The following is a 20,773-nucleotide window of genomic DNA, read 5'->3' as shown; positions in this document are numbered from 1 at the left end:
AAGCTGCTATTGAAGCAAATAGGGCGGCTTCCAACACTTGGCATCTGAACATGGGTACAGCAGAGCAAGCCCACATCACAGAATGGAAACTGGCATAGCCTTTAATTAGGAAAGGGAACTAGACCACCTTGTGGGATTTGTTTATACCAAACATAATCGCTTTGACTTTTAGTGCTTTTTTTTTAACAATTCTGAAAATGAGTTAATAAAAAAGAGTTTTTAATCTTTCTCCAATGCTGACATTCTCTGATGTTTCCTCAGGCAAATGGATTCACTCATGCCAACCTCACCCTCCAAGAACCAGCTTGCAAAGCAACAGTCAATGCCACCCATTACACTCTAGAAACTTCTCTGACTGGCTGTCAGACCACCGTCTATCCCATGCAGGGTAGCCCAATGGCCGTCTACATCAACTCTGTGAGTACACTTCCTAATATTAAAATTCAGTTAAAAGTATGTTATGACCACAAAGCATTTTAGCATTAAACACCAAAACAAGCCCACACTTGCCTCCACAAAGGAGCTTATATTTTCAGAATGGGTCTTGAGTCAGAATAGTCCCCATTATGTTTATTAAGTTTATTGACATTTCTAGGCTAACTGTGGCAGCTTTTTCAAGATTCCTCGCAGAAGCTGGTTATCCCAACATGCCAGCTTCCATTTTTCTGAGTGGAACAAAAGCATAAATCCCATGTGAGTTCATGGAAAAAATGGAACAAATAACTTCTTGAATCAGTAGTTCTAGATATATATGACATAATGAACTATATCATATATTAGTCAACACCTGATAGCAACACCCACTGATTCTTGCACATTAAATCTTGCACACTCGCTTCAAATGTTGTTTTATCCCCCCTATTTTCTCTAAATAGAAACTAGTAAAATAAGCAGTATAACCATAGTCATTGTGAGGAGAAATCATTTTTACATTTATCTTTGTATTTTCATTCATGAAAACATGAACGCTTTTATCCAAGTTATATACAAAATATTTTGGAATATGTTCATTCTCTGTTTGTTCTAACAATCTAAGATGACTCACTTCTTGTCTAACTTTGTGAAATGTTATGACAAAAAACATTTTCTTTTTATTTGAGATTTGAGTCAATTCCATGGTCATCGTTTACGCTAGTCTTTCGATACAGGGATAACCTCTGGCATATAGTTCATAGATAAATTTACATTTTCAAAGACCCGACACATCACACATAATGCTTTCTGGCCTGTGCTTCTCCTGTCCTATGATAGGGTGATATGATTCAGCTGTATCACCAATGGCAGGTCACTGAGCATTTAGTGTCAGCTAGAAAAACACTGCAAGTGTCACGGAGATTGAGCTTGTACTCGTCTCAGCCCCCTGGCATTCCTCAACTCCACTGGGAAATTTAAAGTACATGTTTTATGGTTTGGTCCAGGATGAGTCCCATTGCTGTAATCTCAGAACATTCCCACATTTTAAATCCAATTTATTGGTTGCAGAATGTTTTGGCGACCCCTCTCAATGATAAAAATCAGTGTGTTTTTGGCTTACTGAACCCTGAATTAAGCAAATGCTTTTCTAAGTCTGTGTAATTTTTTTCCCAGGTTTTGATAAGTCATTCCGAAACAAAGGATGGGAGTGGGAGGCCACTGGATTATGAGGATCTGGAAGACCTAGTCTTCCTAAGGGACCGATTGGATGCAGAGAGGACATTAACCGAGTCCAGAGAGCACCAGACCGTCATTGTGGTAAGACTGTGAGATGATATGTTTCATAGCAGGAGAAAAACAAATAGCAAAAAAACCCCACTTCTCATCAAAATCTGCATGGAAATCATGCAGATTGAGAAGAAACTTAATTTAATTTCCCAGAGTCACTTGGTGCTAGTAGAGAGTCATCCGGCACCTGCAGTCTCTGACTTTCCATGTCTGAACTTACATTTTCTATTTTGAAGTTTCTCCTTTCTACAATCTCTTTTTTCTTCAATTCATTCCATGTCTCCCACTGATTGTTCTTGTTTATACAGCATTTCTTATGTTCCTGTCCTATTGTGGCACATTTTAATGTGGTGAAATACTAAAACATTCATGTTCTGTGAGGTTGCATGGTGGTGGAATCTGATGTCAGATCCATGCTAATATTTATTTTGGCTTTCTTATTGCCCCCCCTAGTTCAACTGCACATACAGAAAGAATCAGGAAACTTCAGAAACTCTCCCCAAGATTGTACCAGGACCAGGAATGCAGCCGGTCAAAAACATGACATTTCATATGGAGTTGTACAACACGCTGCCTTTCAACAACCCTTCACGGCAGGCCTTCTACACTGTTTCACAAAATCAACAAGTGTTCGTAGAGGTATGCTCTGCATTTCATATACTGTATATTGCCCTTTACTTGGATATCTTCTCGTAACATTTTCCCCTAAACCTTGGAAAGAAAACTTCCTCTGTGTTCTCCCACTCCAAGACTCTTTCTGTTTTGATATTTTAGCGTACAGAATCAATTTTTCATCCACTTGGAGCTAGGAAGCTACTGTGTATGTACTATTTACAAGTTTGAGTGTCCTGTCCATCTGGTTAGTGATCCTCTCTCTCGCAACAGTAATCACGAAGGTTAAGCAAGAGATCGCAATGACTTGTACTTTAAGGGTCTTTGAAGTAATGATTTATGATGAAATCAGCAGGAGTTGCTTCACTGACAACATGGAACCAGAGCCAGATGGTCACACAGACTTTCCTGTCTATGTATATGGTCAAGTAGGATACCATCGCTGATGGAAAGAGGAAAAATAATAACTCAAGGGAATGTCATCCATATGAAATGATGTTGCAGCAGCCCTGATTGAAACAACTGACATACATGAAGTAAAGATCCCTGAAAGCATTGAGAAACTAAGGGGAACTCTATTTTGTAACTAAAGTAAGGGTTAGATATTTTGAGAGCTGTACCTTTATTCATTTCTGTGCTGAGAAAAACTGTGATACGACACATAAGGAGTTTTAGCACAACTCAGTTTAAAGACTTGATGCAAAAGAAAGGAAAGACATTTTCCAATCACTGCTATAGGTTTATAAATGAAATCGTATTCATTTTTCTTTTGGCCATCCAAAACAAAAAGGGGTTTATTTCTTGCCTAGAAGTTATATAGTATTCATGCTAAGCTAAGTCCGCAGTCTCCTTCTTCTGGCATTGTGCAGTATTTACTGGGCAAATATGAGATGCTATTATTTATTTTTCTCCATCTGACTGTCAAAAAGAGGGAAAATGTGTATCTTGAAATGTAGTTCCCAAAAGGTTAACTTAAAACTTTTTCACCTTGGTCATTACCATCCTGGCTTATATGTAAAAGGTTGTTGTGACAAAAGATCCACATATTTGATGAATGCATTGGTTAATATTCTCTTTTATATGCCTCAGGTTACATCAAATACACCCAATCCGGAGCTGGGATTCACCATCATATCGTGCTTTATTTCTCCCAACTCCAACCCCAGTGTGGCCTCTGACTACACCCTCATTGAGACCGTCTGCCCCACAGACGACTCAGTCACCTACTATCCTCAGAGGGACTTCCCTGTTCCTTATGCACAGATGGAGAAGAAACGTTTCAGCTTCACCTTCAACTCAAAGTACAACATGTCCTTGCTTTTCCTTCACTGTGAGCTGTCTCTCTGCTCCAAGAAATCTCGGAGCAGCAAAGGACTCCCGCTGGTATGCAGCAGAATCTTCCCAATATTACATTTATTCTTGTGCATGTTTCATCATTCTACTGTACAAGCCACGGATGTTTTTTATTCTCTCCGGAGATGTTCAGTGTTATCAGTGTTTGAGAAGAGTTGTGGTAGGTGTGGTAGTTACTGTGGGGAGCCTCCAATTTTCAAATCAGGCCTGGACAGAAAGCCAACCAGAAATGTCAATCGATAAAAGCTTAACAGGTGTCTAGTCACAGAATAAAACAGGCCTCTTAAGTTATCATTTTTGAGTATTTTTTCAGTTTTAAACATTTCACGTGAGATATTTCTTAAACGTTGTTCCTCCAGTGCCTCCGACCCAGTGACACCTGTGATTCTCTCAGTCTGGACAACATTCTGGCAATGATGATGAACACGAAGACATCTACTAAGCCTCTGGTTGTGGTGGATGGATCTGGACCACCAGACATAGCAGGTTAGTTTAAAGGAACATATTTCACACATTTACCTATGAGCTGAGCTCGGCCTGAACAGAGATGCATATTATTCTCAAGGTCCTCTGTCACTCTCATTCAACTTTTAGTTTTATCAAAGCTACACTTCATGATTTCAGCTCTGACCTCTTTTCCTCTGAATCTGATGTGTGATAAGGAAACAGGAGTAACATGAGAAGCTGATGTAAAGGGGAAGGAGCCAGAGAAATCTCTGGACTGTACCACACAACCCACAAAACCCCACACATCACTTTAGCACATGTGGTCATCATTAGCTGCAGCCTCTATGTGTGTGTTGTGTCATTATTTATGTAGTTTTGTGTATGCATACACACACGTATATGTGTCGATTTACATTATTGTCTATGTGTGTGTTTTGAGGTTGGTGCACATACTAGCATGTAGCTAAAGGGGAGTGTGTTGATGCTAAGGCCCAGTTTGCCTCCTCTGGACCCGTTCATGAATTCATGCTGAAGGAGAGGCGGAAAAAGAGGAGCCATACAGAACCAAGCACCAGTTGTTTTCACTTAGGACCTTCACTGTGGCCTCCCCTCTGGAGGGAGGAAGAAGAGCGCGTATGTGTCTTTGTGTGAGGGGAGTGGCGCTCCAATTGTTGGATTTAGGAGGCTAGCCAGAGCCTACAGGCCCCTCAGTCATAATTTGTTTTAGTCACTCATTGATTCACTGTGTGTGTGTGTGTGTGTGTGTGTGTGTGTGTGTGTGTGTGTGTGTGTGTGTGTGTGTGTGTGTGTGTGTGTGTGTGTGTGTGTGTGTGTGTGTGTGTGTGTGTGTGTGTGTGTGTGTGTGTGTGTTGTTTGTGGTCATCGCATTTAACTAATTATGACCTAAACCGAGATGGGATGATATCACGAGTGCGCAATCTTTGGTAGACCGCCAGAGCTTTTCAAACCAGCATCCCCTCTGAGCAGTGACATCAACAAGAGCGCTGTGGTCTGATTGACTCCACTCTATTGGCTCAAGAGTTTATCATTTTCTATAGAACATCATTCTAATCCATGCATGCAAGAGTGACTGATATTTCAGCTTACCACCATCTCAAATTGATTGACGTCATGAAATTAGAACATAAACATAAAAATACATGCTAGTATTTTAAATTGATGCTACTAAAATGACAGGTATGGAGAATATTCCATCTAACAATATTAAAGACAGTGAAAGAAAAAAATATCCAGGATCTTTACCTTGATGTGGCCCATAGAGAATCTAGTAAAGTCATGTGTAGGTCTGTGTAAAGGACATATCCAAGATCTATTTATATTTCCCTCAACAAGTTGACATGTCAGGGATTCATAGCACCATATATTGGGTGGATTTTGTCGCTATATACTGTAATTTAACTGAACATCCGGTGTTAGTGAAGGGCTCAGATATAGATGCAAGCGCTTTTAGCCCAGAATTTGCAGCACTGGTGTTAAAGAAGCTGCTGAAGATGTGAGTGAACACTGACTGCAATCTGCTGCAATGAGTGACCACTCTAGTAGGCAGCAGTGTGCCCTGCCAGAATACCAGTGCAGTGGGTTCATTTTCCATGAACAGATTATGTAAACACAGATACGCACTAAACACAGAGCAAAAAACACAACACAAGGAGTCTTTTCAAGGGCCAGAGTTGCACTGGACAGCATCCCAAAGAGCTGAAACTGGTCTACGGATCTGAAAGGGTCACTCTTTGATTTGCATGGAAAACATTCCGGCCTAGGTCTAGTGCTACACATCAGTCTTCTCTATTAGAAATCTGTGGATCTGGAACTGTTTTAAAGTTTAAAATATCACTGGAAAAACTGATGGTGTTTATTATGTTGCTATCATCACACCAGTAGAAGTAGCATCACTCCACTTCAAGTCTGAATCAAGAAAAAAGATGATAAAAAACGTAAATGTAACTTTTAATATATTAACCTGACATCTAACAAGCCTGTTTTTAATATCCAGTTTATTTGTCATACGTTATGTTGGACAGGCCTAAACGCAATTGTCAGAAATATGCCTTCTAATTGAATGAGTTGACCTTTACATTCCTCAGCTTTGTAAGGAGCAGGTATCTGTGGTGGATATCAGCGATGCATCCCATTTCTCCCACATAAGCTGCTGAATTCACCGTCCAGATGTCAAGTACTTTATTATCATTAAACTCACCTTATAACTTATGACACATTATTGTAAAACAGAAAGAGTTAGGATTCATGTCTAAGCAGATTGTGGGCTTGTGTAGCTGTGTGAAGCTGCATGTTATCATCTAAACATGATGGTGATGGTCGGGTGGACAAAATCTCACTGTGGTGAAAAGCTGTGGAGTTCAGCTTAATAACAACCAGCGTCAGAAGGCTTCCTGAGGCTGTCAGTTGTCTGTGTGTTCTGTGAAGAAGAGAGGTCAGAGTTGAGTCAAAACATATCATTATCAACAAAAACGTCGCCAGCACCAATGTTTTTTTTTATAGATCTCAGCTTGATAGAGTCATGGTCATTTCTCAAACCCAACATGTGAGTTTGTGGGGTTGGCAACATGACTGTCTCCCTGCATTCTTAGCAAGTCACATGGGACAGATAAGTGCTGGAGCGATGAGATAGGATGAAGGGGGGCAGAGAGGACGTCCTCCAGCCATTCTCCCCTTTCAAAATAAAGTCCTTTTGATGACCTGTCATCAGCCATTATGTGAGATAATAACTAAAAGGTGTTCTTTCCTAGAATGGTGCCCATTGTTCTGGAGTCTTGGACGAGCCCCAGGCTCACCAGTACACAAGAGCCTTTGTGTTATTAGCAAAAGCTCACTTTTGACAGCCTTCCAGATGTCTTGAATTAAAAGGATAGGCAGAACTGGTCAAACTCAGGGGTCCATCCTTTAGGACATCGTCTTACAGAATCGCTGCTCTATCAGCGTTTCCTAGTCCAGCCTCCTGTATCACATTCCCCAGAGGCCTGCTATCAACACAGAGCAATATCTGCTGATCCCGCCTGTGGCTCGCAGCCTGACTCACAACTCTACTGTGTTTTGAATAATTAAAATTCATAATGTATTCTGTGCATCAGTTTTCACGATAGTCAACATATATTAAAATTCTATCTTTTTTTGGCAGTACCCCAAAGCCCACAGGAGCCTCCTGCTGAAAGTAAGTTATTTTACAAAAGTCTATATACTATATCACTTCTTGTTTATTTTGGATGACATTTTATGAACATTTAGTGGAGCCACATTGTGTTCCATGTTTAATAGATCAATAATAAATAGATAATTACAAATAAACACACACAGTCGCGTGATACACACAAATAAAATAGAGTTTTTAAGTCTATGTGTTTCAAATATGAATCTGCTGTGTCAGCATCTATAGTTTCCATTAACTGTGTGCTGCTTTGTTTCCCAGACACGTTGTATGTGCTGGACACTCCGATGGTGGTGGGCATCGCATTTGCAGCCTTTGTTATTGGGGCTCTATTGACTGGAGCCCTGTGGTGTATCTACTCACACACAGGTAGGTCCTTCACCTGCTGCCCCCCGGCCCCGGCTACCTCTCCATGTTAATCAAAAGATAAGATCGGAAGGAATGTCTGAGCATCTCAGTGCCAAAAATGTGCCGCTTGAATTGCCAAACATCCTGCTGCTGACAGGAGCCAATTCACAATAACATATTGAGTCCACTACTGTAAATATATCCTGTTGGTCAGCAGCAACAGCTCTCCTCCTTCCTGCCTTTGAATGTTTTGAGGGCTGCTGGGTGGTCAGCGAATATTCACAGTACAATGGCTGGAGAAGAGTTGGAAATTCCCCTTGTTGGGTTTTTAACCCACAGGAAAAGACACACAATCTGTCCATTAGATGCAAAAACCTTCCCCATCGTCCCCAGCCTGCTGACTCCAGCTGACCCCTCAAAGGAAGTGTGCTCCCAGCAGCGCTCCGACTTCACCGTTGCATAGAGCGGCCCTGTTCTCCTTGGCCTGACTGGTTGAATGGTGATCCGCTGGGCCATTGACCTGTTGGCCCGCGGCTGATGTGTTCTCCTGAATGTCTTTCAAAAGTTGGGTCAGTGTATTTGAGTTTATACGTCAGGACTTTCAGAAAACATAGGAATATGAGTGTTTAGGTTCACTCTGGGTTCACAATTTGAAAGAAGCTCACACTTACATAGTGTTAAATAGTTGGGTCATACATTTATGTACGTGGCAGACATAGAGACACTTGTCAGCTTCTGTATTTACAAACTGTTTAGAGTTGCAGTCATGCTAAATCACAAGCGCTTACCGAACAGTATTTCATGCAGAATACTAGATCAGCTGTCAGATTTTTATGCTCTTATCTTTATCCCAATATTAGTATTGGCCCCTCTTTAGAAAGCCACTTTATATAAGCCTTTTCCTAGAGTGACAAAGAAAGTGTAAATGGCGGCTTTACCAATGATGCTCTAGAAGGAATGTAAAGAGAAACAGGTAAGTAGTAGTTAAATAAACATTTCCACAATGTGCAGATAAAAGCTCTTTTCCAGTTGATGTTATAAAAAATAAGCTTTATTGGGAATGTTAAGCTCTCTTGGCTAAAATGACCTTAAATGGAAATATCAGTTCTCCGTAAACATGTAGATCCCCAAAAACAACTACCAAAAATCAGTCCAGAGTATTTTAAACCAGTGTACATATTGAAGAAAAATTACAACTCGTTTGATTTTATCCCCTCAGGACGATGTTCTTGGCTGCCTGACAAAGAGTTTCCTACTTGTTGGTATTGTTGCTGGCCCTTTCTATCCACTGCAGTTTGTTTGTTGCTCAAGCTGATAAAAATAGAGAAACTTTTAACGGCAATTCATTATTATTGTTTGACACTTCGACTTCGTCTGTAGTCACATCTGCCAACAAATCTTCCCCTGCGAGTTCTGTTGAAATTGTCAGAATTCCTCACAATAGGATAAAATCACAAATTGCCTGCTCTGAAATGCATACATGTGCTACAAGATTAGGAGACAATCTGTTGTCAGTCTGCACAATAGTCAGATGAAACAACCAACAGAGGAAACTACACACCAGCTTCTTTTTAGCCTCAGTAGCGCCACGTCTCTCAGATTACATATCGATCCATCCTGCACATTGATCTAAAGGACAACTAGATGGATTGAAATGACATTTGGTAAAACATTGAAGTTGCAGTTTGTATGAATTGTAGTTACCCTCTAATCTCACATAACTCTGATTTATGACCAAATAACTGCAGAGCAGATTACATTTCTGTCGATCTTAGCCATTTGTAGTCATAATTAGTAAAAATTGGCTGAACTGAAACATGGTTCATCACACCATAAGTTTAACTCACACCTATTCAATGTTTCACATACAAAATTATGATAAAATTGCACTGGACATCTGTTCCAACAACTGTATACAGTTTGTTCCTCTGATATTATAGCAGCCTTTATCTCTTATCTAGCACGTCGATATTGGACTGGGAATTTCTATTTCCTCAGACAGATGAGGTGGATCCAGTCCTTTTTTTCTACAGCTCTTACTCTTGTGATAAAGCCCCTGACAGCTCACCTCTGGTAAACATTAACAGAACCGAGGGGCCCCAAAGAGGGACTGGGGCAGCAGGACAGCCTCTGCACACATATGCCTGCCATATATGCAAGCCCTTTTACATACACACAGAAAGTTTAGCACACACAAAACTGAGAACAGTTTCTTTTTCTTTTTCCAGAAAGAGGCAGTTGTATTTTATCCAGTCACTTTTCTGGAAGGAATAAATGTATTCGGTCAGGAACATACTACAGTGAAAATTGTGCCAAGTACTCAAACAAAATCTAGGCTTGGCTGTCCTCCAAAGGCTGGTCTTCATCTGTCAGCGACATTTTCTGTACACAACTTTTATTTTCCTCTTTGTTCTGAGCACTGGGTTGGTACTATGTAATGAAATGCTTGCATACACATAGAACAATAAACTAGTCTGTAGTCAGATCTCATGTCTGAAGGTCCTGCATGGTGTTTATGGTTCTATTGGCATCCAGAAATTGAAAGAGATGAACTCATGAGTGACAACTGCCTTTTTCACATTATATAGCGATACTACCTGAAACCCTGGTAGCCATTGTTTTTGTGCTCTCTGGGGTAAAATGCTTGAGTCTGAATATTTTGACACTGTGACACATAAATGCTCGAAGACTGGAAAAGTTTGAGAGATGAATTCCAGAATCTTTCCTGTTGTACTTTGCACATGTGCCCAGTGATTTTACTGAAACCTAAATGGTTTGTGACGGTATCAGTCAATAGTAGATGATTTAACAGGACATTCCTTTATTGTATAGCATCTTCGAAAACAGCAATTTGTAGCTTTACCTCCTGGAGACAGATTTGTCATGCTCTCTCATTTATATCAGTTTTTCCCTCCTCCCTTCCTTTCTACTCCTTGGTGTTTGTCTAGGTGAGGCAGCTGGCACACAGCAGATCCAGAAGTCCCAGCCTGCCTCAGAGAACAGCAGCGCTGCCCACAGCATCGGCAGCACACAGAGCACGCCCTGCTCCAGCAGCAGCACAGCGTAGCTCTGGATGCAACCCAGTGGCTAACAGGGACCAGTCAATCATTTCCTTCTAATACAAGAACTATTCTGGAGGATACCATAAGAAGGGAAAAGTATGATGATTAAGACAAAGGAAACACAGCTTTACACAACGGTCTTTGTGTAAATGCTACTTGGTCTGTGTGAGACACTTGCTGTCCAGGTATCATTGGTCGGTAATGGTAATAAGCACCAGCATGGTAACACCAGGCGTATATTTTTAATCCAAATGCTGCTTTTTCTGGCTGCTGACTTTTCGTATATACCTTAAGTGGGTGCTTTAGACCTTGATGGCTGGACTTGAACTCCTTACTTTATGACATGCAATCCTGAAAGTAGTAAATAAGCAAAAGCAACCACTATTACGGACAAAGTGCAGTATGAGTTGTCATCTTGACAGAGTCAAGTTCTTTTAAAAACAGTGTTGTAATCGAATGTATTCAGAAGAGCAAATGCCAAAAAATGTGAAAGAAAAATGTGAAAGATATGCTGATAAAAAAGCCACGTTAAAAATGAACTAATTCAACCCCTTTCCCTCAGAGTTGATTTTTATACAAGGTATGTTTTATACAGAAGTAGTTAGTTACAGAAGTAGTTACAGAAGTACTTGTCATTAGAGGATCTGCGTACTAGTTTCATTGATGTTTAACAACATTTACAAGGGCATTATGGGTTCCCTTTTCATAGTGTATGTCACAGGAATTGTTCAACATTGTGGGATCTATGTTAACATGGATACCCCTCTCATGTTTGTGCATGAATCACAAAACAGAGCACACGAGATGAAAAGACTAGCTTTTCCAGAAAAATTAGAATTTCAGAAAGAAATATTTCAGGATGCTTTGAAATATTTTATGATGCCTTTCCTCCTCAATATACCCATATCCCCACACTTGAACCTAAATTGTCCTGTTCCATTTTTCCTCTGTGTGTAGATAAAGCAAACAGGACACAGTTTGGGAGCTTTCCAAGCTGGTTATTTCTGACTGCTTCCATTATTTTATGTTAAGCTATGCTAATCACCTCCTGGTTCGAGCTTTGTGGTCAGCATGTAAACATGAGAGCCATATTACCTTTTCCAAAATTCTGTCAGACATGTATATTTTTGTTAATACTGTAAATAAGCAAAATGTTATGTGTGCGGATAAAAAAAAATAGTGCTTCTGATTTTAGATTCCAGTACTCATCATACAAATGATAAAATAATCAGCTGTAACAGGTTGATCGAGGAATAATTCTATGATATGAAATAATGAACATTTAAGAACCTACAACTACATGAACATTTACATGATTGAAATTACTTTCCTCTTGTTGGGTAATTAATAATGAAGATTCAGTAAACTTTCTACACATTAATTGTTCTTTTATCACGGTTGTCTTTGTGTAAATGTCGGCATTGACGGCGCTTTGAATAAGCTATAGCTAAAGCCCATTGTTCTGAACCTATATAGTCATGTTTTATTTACTTCTCAACAGCTCGACTATCTGCCCACCTCAGAATAATATGAATGAATGTTGTCACTCCTTCTTTTGGCATGTGTGTGTTTGAATCCGATTGTGGGTAATTAAATAGGCCCTTTGAAATTAAGAACTCTCCACATCCTCAAAACAGACTGACTTATATCTCAAAGCTTTTTATTTTTTTTTCATATAGACATGTATACAAATTTCTAAAGAGGGAACAGAGTATAAATATATATGTGTGTGTTTGTGCGCGTGTGTGTATAAAATTATATTTTGGAATATATTTACCTAGAGAATTTTATTGTTTTTGTGTCTTCGTACTGTGAATTGTGGATATGCTCATATATGTGTTCAGTTTATTCATAAAGGCCTCGTTGCATATTTTATGAAACTTTGGCTGAAAAAAAAGGTTTCACATTTGTGATATAAAATGAGTCAATTATTTTAATCAGTTTTAACTTTTAACTATCGAGAAAAGTGAAAGCATCGATTTGTTTTTCGCAATTTAAAATCCATTCATCGACATAGAAGCGAGAATCCAGCTGTTTAAAAGCTTCCCCATTGCAGTTTTAATAATTCATGTGTTTATTAGTGTGTCATAAAACATGTAATAAGTCTGTGATGAATATTATACATTATAAATATGCTATTCAAACTAAGCATGACCTTCTTTTCTACCTAAAATACAAGCTGTTTTGTAACACATTATTCTTTGTCATATAATATTTATGTCGGTTTTTGAGTTTCCACCTCCTTTTTGATTGCTCATCATTCAAGTCATCACATATTGATGCTGGTTTTTGTTTCCTACTATATTTCACTGAAGTAAAGAAATCAGATGTTAAATGATCTTGCAGAATTAATATATTGTCATAAGTGATCTAACATGTGTATTTTCTAGTCAGTCACTCTTCAAAATACTACAACTTTTGGTGGCAAGGGACGAGCTCTTATCAAAGGTCCTGATAGTATTTCACTCGTGCACACACTCCTACACCATTGGGACATCAAGATGATTAGAAATAGGGTTCACCATCTTAACCAAGGGGCATTCCAACACCTCGGACTTAACAATCAGTCAATGTTCTGCTCTCTGCAAATCTAATTTTACTAAACTTAGACTACAGGAGTCGTCGTTAGTCTTCATCCTAAGATGCCTTTAGTTAGTGAGTGAGTCATATCTTCACATACTGTCTCATCCATTTCCAAAACCATGATGTCACACTTGTTTACGCCCCTCTGTTGTCACAATAATGATACTTTTTTTCCTGACAATGATGACAAAATTAAAAAAAAACTGAAACCACTGTTGACACCAGTTAAACCACAAAGAAAATGAAATGTATAATTACCATGTATGTATTTGGTTAGAATGAATGTAGAGAAAGTCTAACTCTGTTTCTGGAAACTGTTTTCAATAACAGTTTTCATGGAGTTCTATTTGAACCACTTGGTTTGAGAGCAACATTAGAACTTGTTTATTTTAATGGGCCCACTCCCTTATGTCTGCGCCAAAAAACAGCTAAAGTCAGTAAATGACTTATACAATGGATATACAGCAGTGATGTGTGGGGGCACTATTGTTATTATCCCACCATCCACAGAGTATACTGTGACAGATGAGATGAAAATGTGCTGCAGCCTATAATCAGCAGTCATCTTGGGATTAAGGCTTTCTGACATTCCTGTAGTTTCCAGGTTTCTCTTATCAACCCATCTCCCTTACGTGGTCCCCTCAACGCCTCGTGGTCCGCTGTTAAATGACTGATCCTCACCCTCAGCGTCTGGATCTAATGTTTGGACATAATCAGGGGTATTCTTTCACTCAAACTAACAATTCCAACTCACAAGAGGTGCTGTTCAAATATCAACATCTCTCCTTGCTGTTGGCCTCAGTGTATGCTGGGAAGACCTCCAACCCTTCCCTACCATGTTGTGTTAAAAGATTCAAATTCATATGACTCATATTAATGCTGACCTGACAGCAGCTGGAGCACAAATCCATCGATCTATTTCTAGATTGTATTTTTTAACTATGTGACTACCTCATGTTTTTCTGTGAATGTGTAATTTGTGTACTGTGTATGTCGGTATGTGCTGAATGTATTGTGTGCCTGAGTTGAAATGTGTATAGATTACACTGCATTTGAACAATTTGGGGCCCCTATATGGTTTTATAGCAGTTTCTTTTTTTATTTTCCAATCTCAAAGCAAATGATGAAGAGTCTCGTCTTTCTCATGATGGCAAGATTACCTTTTTAATGTGCTGTAAATATGTAAAACTTTGAAAAGTCGCTATGCTTTCTTATGGTTTTTGAGTCCTTTTTTATATGCTGTAAATTTGCATAATATTTCTATATCCATTATGTTCAATAAATTTACAGAATGATATCCGAGAGTGCTTTTTGATGATTTCTTAGCGTGTGTGTGGATCTGGTTGTAAAACAAAGAGCTGTAATAATGATGTGTGAGGCTTGGCTCTGCTTGGCTGAAGACATGACTCGTCTCTGGTGAGATCATAACATGATACAGACCATGTGGACTGGAGGTTTTCTGCGTGGGTGGGGGGCTGTTGAGATGACTGTAATGTGTGACTTCTTACCTCTCCATGATGGCATTTGCTCCAGTTTGCTTTTGATTTGAGCTCCTTGGAGAGATCTGCTAGCAGTGTACTTGGAGTGAATTGAAAGAGCTTGTGATTATCGTAGAAGAAGAACAAGCCAGGAGCTCTAATCATGCCAGCTCAGCTCTGGTCCACATGACATTACGTCTGCATCCCTTGCCCCAGACTACCCTGAAGGAGGTCTTAGACGCTTTCTCCAGCTGATGACTACTTTAATGAATTTTTGAACAAATGCTCATCTACCTCATCAAGTTCAAATAAAGTTTGTTATGGAATTATTTTCATTTCCAGCTTTCCATTCTTGGTACCTGGAACACATCTTTGTTTGTCTTCTTGCAGTCCAAACACTGCAGCTAGAGACGTTAATTCAGACCAGACCATTGCCCCTGAACACACCTGAATGAAGTTAAGTGAGATGTTTTTCACTGGTTTACAGCATCAGAGGGATGAGATCAGATGAAGAGGCTTTTTTTGCCTGCAGGATCCTCACAACACCTCTTCCTGTTTCCTGTCCTATGGCACGTGACTGTGAAGTGTCTGGAACAACAGAACTTGAAAATAAATGTAAAAATCCTGCTGAGAATGAATGTGGATGAAGATGCTGAGTCTGATGACATCACATCACCTCATAGAGCACACCACACCTGCTTGAAGTCACCTCCCTTCACCTCTATATGTCTACTGACCTGATGTTCACCCACATTTCTCAGCAATGAGATACAGAGAAACTGGTTCTCCAACACATCAAGAAAACGTCAGCCCGGACCCTCACCAGTTTGCCTTCAGAACAAACCGAGAGGATCCCATCTTCTCTGTGCTCGACTCAGTCCTTCCCTCAGCAAAATAGCAACACTTCATCACAATACTGGTTGAGGTTCATCACAAGCTCCAGAATGAAGTTGACTGATAGCTCAGATCAAGAACAGCTCCAAGATGACTCTATCATGATGTTACATGCAAGGGAAAAAAAACTTGAAAAGTGCAATAATAAAATACCCTGAAAAAATGCTTTATAATTTAATAATGTGCGAACAGTACAATTGGTGGTTTGTAATATGGGGTCTCAGTTTTGCTGGGGGTCTTGGAGGATTTTCCCAGGGGTCCCCCCCTCTAACAAGGAATCATTTATTTTCACCATAATTCCATCCAGAGTTAAGTCAATGACACATTGAATTATTATCCAACAGTTTATGTTGTGAAACATCGACGGACTAAATTCTTATCAGATGGGGAAAATGAGTCAGATGAAGTTCTGTGGTTTATTCATTTATGTTTTTGAGTGAAATCCAACGATGTGTTCCTCCACGGACCAAAGTTGAGTAACATTTAAATGAAAGTGGTTTCCCATTTTGGGGAGTGTTTGCTAAAGTTTAAACAATATCTAGTCCAACCAAATACATGCAGTCAAAATGATGCATAACAGGTAAATTACAGACAATCATAGCATTACAGAGAGATAGAATTTTGCAAAATAATGAGAAAAAATAAATTAAATTATTAGTGATTTCAAGTTATGTCAGTGACACAATCATTTCAAATTTCAAATAGGCAAAGGTGAAAAATAAGCATAACTTATGTTTTCATCTGTATTGCAAAATTCTCTTTGCATTTTTCAAGATATTAGGGTTAGTGTTTGGGTTAGGGGGAGTTAGTGTTAGGGTTAGGGGTTAGGGTTAGGCTTAGAGTTAGAGTTAGAGATTTAGAGTTAGGGTTAGGGGTTAGGGTTAGGAGGTTAGGGGGTTAGGATTAGGGGTCAGGGTAAAAGGTTAGGGGTTAGGGGTAGGGGTTATGGTTAGTGTTAGGGGTTAGGGTTAGGGTTAGGGTTAGGGTTAGGGGGTTAGGGTTAGGGTTAGGGTTAGGGTTAGGGGTTAGGGGTAGGGGTTATGGTTAGTGTTAGGGGTTAGGGTTAGGGTTAGGGGGTTAGGGTTAGGGTTAGGAGGTTAGGGTTACGGGGTTAGGGTTAGAGTTAGGGTTAGAGTTGGCCTCCTACGGCCCAAGCTGTTTTTTACATCCATTTTTTATTTCTTTTTGCTATTTGGGCTTAGGGTACAGGGTTAGGGTTAGGCTTAGGGTTAGGGTTAGGCTTAGGGTTAGGGGTTAAGGTTTAAGGGTAGGGGTTAGGGTTGGGGTTAAGGGTTAGGTTTAAGGATAAGTTAAGGGCAAATTGCTTGAAAGTGAAATTCCTAACCCTAACCCTAACCCTAAACATGTCCACGTATGCGGCCACTAAGCCTTATGGGGTTAGGGTTAGGGCTTAGGGTAAGGGTCAGACTGTTAGGGTTAGGGTTTAGGGTTAGGTTTAGGGTTAGGGGTTATGGTTAGAGGGTTAGGGTTAGGGGTTACGGTTAGGGTTAGGGGTTAGGGTCAGGGTTTAAGGTTAGGGGTTAGGGTTTAGGGTTACGGGGTTAGGGTTAAGGGTTAGGGTTAGGGGTTAGGGTTTGGTTAGGGGTTAGGGTATTAGTAGGATGCTGATGTAGAACTAACACGACTAACAATGAATAATCATTGTTGTCACTGTTAGACAATTAAAGTTAGACAATTAAACTCCAATGTTCCAGTGCAATATTCTAAATAAATAAGGCTAAAGGTGAGCTTCTTGTTGAGTGAACACACAACAAGCTACAATATGTGGATGAATGCTCATGCTAACTTTAGCCTCCCATCCCAGCTGCTTCCTATGCCTCCCCAACTATCACTGCACCACATTTCATTGTGTTGCCAGAATCCATAAAGCAGTCTCATTTTGCTGAATTGCAAAACCTTTTTTTTTCATTGTGGCACATAATTGCTGTATGTGTGTGTTTCTCTAGACACTTGACTCCCATACTTATTGGTGGAAAATACTGGAGTGTTTCCAGTTGTGAAAAAAAAGAAAACATATGGCATAAAACTGCACTGGTTATAATGATCCCAGTCAGATTCGTATCACAAAGTCATACATGATCAAGGTAGACATGTTTTATTAATTGCCCTTCTTGCTCTTCATCCCTAGGTTGATTTTATTCATGTGCAACATGTGTGTGTCCATGTGCACACTCTCACCAAAACATTCCTTTGTGCTCTTTATCCTTATTGACTGATTTGCTGCCTGAGGCACAAATCCAAACTACGACCAGACAAACAGTATTGACTGGACCTGTCCCATGTGAGTGATGTCTACTGTTCTTTTCAGTTTGATGACTTCATGCATAACAACTAACAATGATGGCAGCTTGCACTGATTAATTAAAACAACTCTGCAGACACTCTTCATCACGCGATCATCATTTACAAGCCTTTCATCAAGAACCACTGGTGTTACACCTGGTCGGATCTCGCCTCACACAGCAGAAGTCTGATGACATCAACCCAAGAGTTTCTTGCGAAAAAAACTTCTTTCCTGTTAGTTGGTTGCAGTCGCAACTTTTTTTTGGAGGAGCAGAGCAGCACACGTGGCCGATGCAGACACATCATTCATTTACACTTGAACAACTTGTGGCCTCCACCCTGAAGTGTTTCAAACCACCATAGGAAGTTGTGATTATGACAGTCCAGTGTATTGGTTGCATGCACTACATTTTTATCCCATACATAGATCCAAGAGGTGGCTGTGGAAAATTACTTTATTTGGGAAACCTAGAGTGACTGCTCGTGGTGTAAAATTCAGACAGAGAGAGGTTCTGATTATTCTTACCGTTTGCACCCAACCGCCTGAAGGAACTTTTGCAGAGCTCGTTTGGACTAGAGCCAACACAAGCACGTCGTCTGCTGCACAGATGACATCCATGCTGCACATGGAGCCGGATAGCGTGTTTGCTGCTTTCAAGACCAATATTATGCTCCTTGGTTTGTCAACCAGTATTAGGACTTTATAGTTAGCAACTGAGTAACACAATGTTGTTAAACAGGCCTACTCTTTACTAAAGCAATAAAATCCTAAATAAAAGAAACAACAATAAATAATTTTATTTAACCTTTTTATACATAAAAGAATCCCTGGCCTGCTGCACTATAGGGCTGGAACTCCTCATTATCCACATTTAGATCACAAGAATTAATAATCTATTGGGTAATAACAAGTAAAAGATTTATTGTTAAAAATAAACACTTGTTTTCATGAAACAAGAAGTTGGATTCAAATTCCACAACCATCAATTTTAATAAAAGGCAGTGTGTTCCTGAAAGTTGCATAACAGAACATCCCTTACAGCCCTGACCTATTTTGGATGTTTTTTGGTACTTTTGATATTTGTCTCTATATACCACATTAAAAATGATTTAGCATACCCATGCTTGGTATGTTTATCTTCAACTTCAGCTGTATGAAGAAATAGTTTATTTCCCTGTAACTTATTATATTGACATATTGGGGCAAAATAGACACACAGTCAAATTCGGAAATGGAAAAATTGTATTTTATTGCACATAAAAACCCAAAACTTGCTCATCGAATTGATTTTGAGCTCCAAAATGGTTGCCATAGGCTTCTAACATAACTATATACAGTTTGTGTCAATTATGCCACTCTTCAAAGGAGTTTTTTGGGCTAAATAGACACAAACTCAAATTCGAAAATGGAACAAATTATATTTTATTGCATATAAAAACCAAAAACGTGCTCATCAATTTGATTTTGAACTCAAAAAAGTTTGCCATAGGCTTCTAACATAACTATATACAGTTTGTGTCACTTGTGCCACGCTTCAAAGAAGTTTTTTAAAATAAGACTATGCACACAATTTGCCCATAAAAATAGGTAAATCATGCGCATAGTTGTTTGCGTCAACAAAATGCACAAATCGCGAGACGTGTACAAATCACGTGAATACATGCATTCCCGCTTGTACGATGGCAACTACATGGACAGAAACACGGCACCTGCCGTCTGACGATAAGGAGCCGTTTGAACCACTTGTCTTAGAGCAAATGTAAACGATCATATATCCGTTTTCCTGGGGTCAATCGGCTCCAAATAAAAACTGGAAGACAGTTTCACATCTATACTATCAAGTTAACATGTGCCTAACCTAACCCTAATCCACATGACAGACTTTATTTGTTAAGAATGGTTTAAAAACATCATGCGATCTGATCATGCCCGTGTGATCATAGGGCTGTAAGGGTTGGGGTCCTAATATGAAAAAAACATTTTTTCAGGTCTCTACATATACAAAGTGGTCCTCCTTAACCCTACCAACTCCTTGAATCTGGAAAACAAACTCTTCCTGCATCAATAAATATTTGGAATCTTTTGGTATTCATTGCTGGACAAAATCAAAACGGTGCAGTTCATAACAGCACCCGTCCTGACGTAACAACGGGACAGACTGACAGAGTGATTGACATTGACATCTTGAGTCATATTAATTGATTGACATGTCCACCCGGATAAGGGGGTGGTCGTCCCCAAGGCTTAGTTTGTTAAGGGTAAGGAAGTAGTGTGTAGTAATGACCTGGCTCAGAGCTACACACTGAAAGTTCCATAGAAGCTGTTGAAGTCAGCTATCTTTTAGCTAACCAGTTAGCTCTTCCGCAGTCAGGTGTTTGTACATCTGTGTGTGTGTGTGTGTGTGTGTGTGTGTGTGTGTGTGCGTGTGTGCGTGTGTGTGTGTGTGTGTGTGTGTTTGTGTGTGCAATTCCGCGCAAGGCTTATCCTCAGCATCAAAGCGAACACATAACCAGTTTTACAGCAGGTGAAGACGCTACTAAATCAGAACTGTCGTCTGTTTTTTGACTATAAAAGCTGTTTCCACTCTTCTAAGAGATGTGAGACCTGTGTGTATCCAGCCTCAGCCTTTACTTACAGCATAGCCATGTTTTAGTACTTAGGGTCAACAGTCCAGAGCAATGGAGAGTGTGGAAAAGAGGTGAAGAAGCATGTACAGGCAGGATGGAACGAGTGGAGAAAAGTGTCAGGTGTGATGTGTGATAGAAGAGTTTCAGCTAAAATGAAAGGAAAGGTGTACAAAACTGTG

At 39.7% G+C, this 20,773-nt stretch overlaps 1 protein-coding gene across 1 annotated transcript in view; it reads left to right on the top strand.

Annotated features, from left to right (window-relative positions):
* Positions 1-14,592, top strand: part of tgfbr3 (transforming growth factor, beta receptor III) — a 64,240-nt gene extending 49,648 nt beyond the window's left edge. The window contains exons 10-17 of the mRNA XM_068319005.1: positions 262-417; positions 1,588-1,731; positions 2,155-2,340; positions 3,403-3,696; positions 4,026-4,152; positions 7,271-7,303; positions 7,559-7,666; positions 10,594-14,592. Coding sequence (XP_068175106.1) covers positions 262-417; positions 1,588-1,731; positions 2,155-2,340; positions 3,403-3,696; positions 4,026-4,152; positions 7,271-7,303; positions 7,559-7,666; positions 10,594-10,712 — 1,167 coding nt within the window. The 3' untranslated portion in view covers positions 10,713-14,592. The remainder of the gene's footprint in view (positions 1-261; positions 418-1,587; positions 1,732-2,154; positions 2,341-3,402; positions 3,697-4,025; positions 4,153-7,270; positions 7,304-7,558; positions 7,667-10,593) is intronic.
* The last annotated feature ends 6,181 nt before the right edge of the window (positions 14,593-20,773 follow it).

This window comes from Antennarius striatus, chromosome 7, assembly GCF_040054535.1.
Source record: "Antennarius striatus isolate MH-2024 chromosome 7, ASM4005453v1, whole genome shotgun sequence".
NCBI lineage: Eukaryota > Metazoa > Chordata > Actinopteri > Lophiiformes > Antennariidae > Antennarius > Antennarius striatus.
Note: the sequence above shows the minus strand (reverse complement) of the source record. Positions and strands in the feature narration are given on the sequence as shown.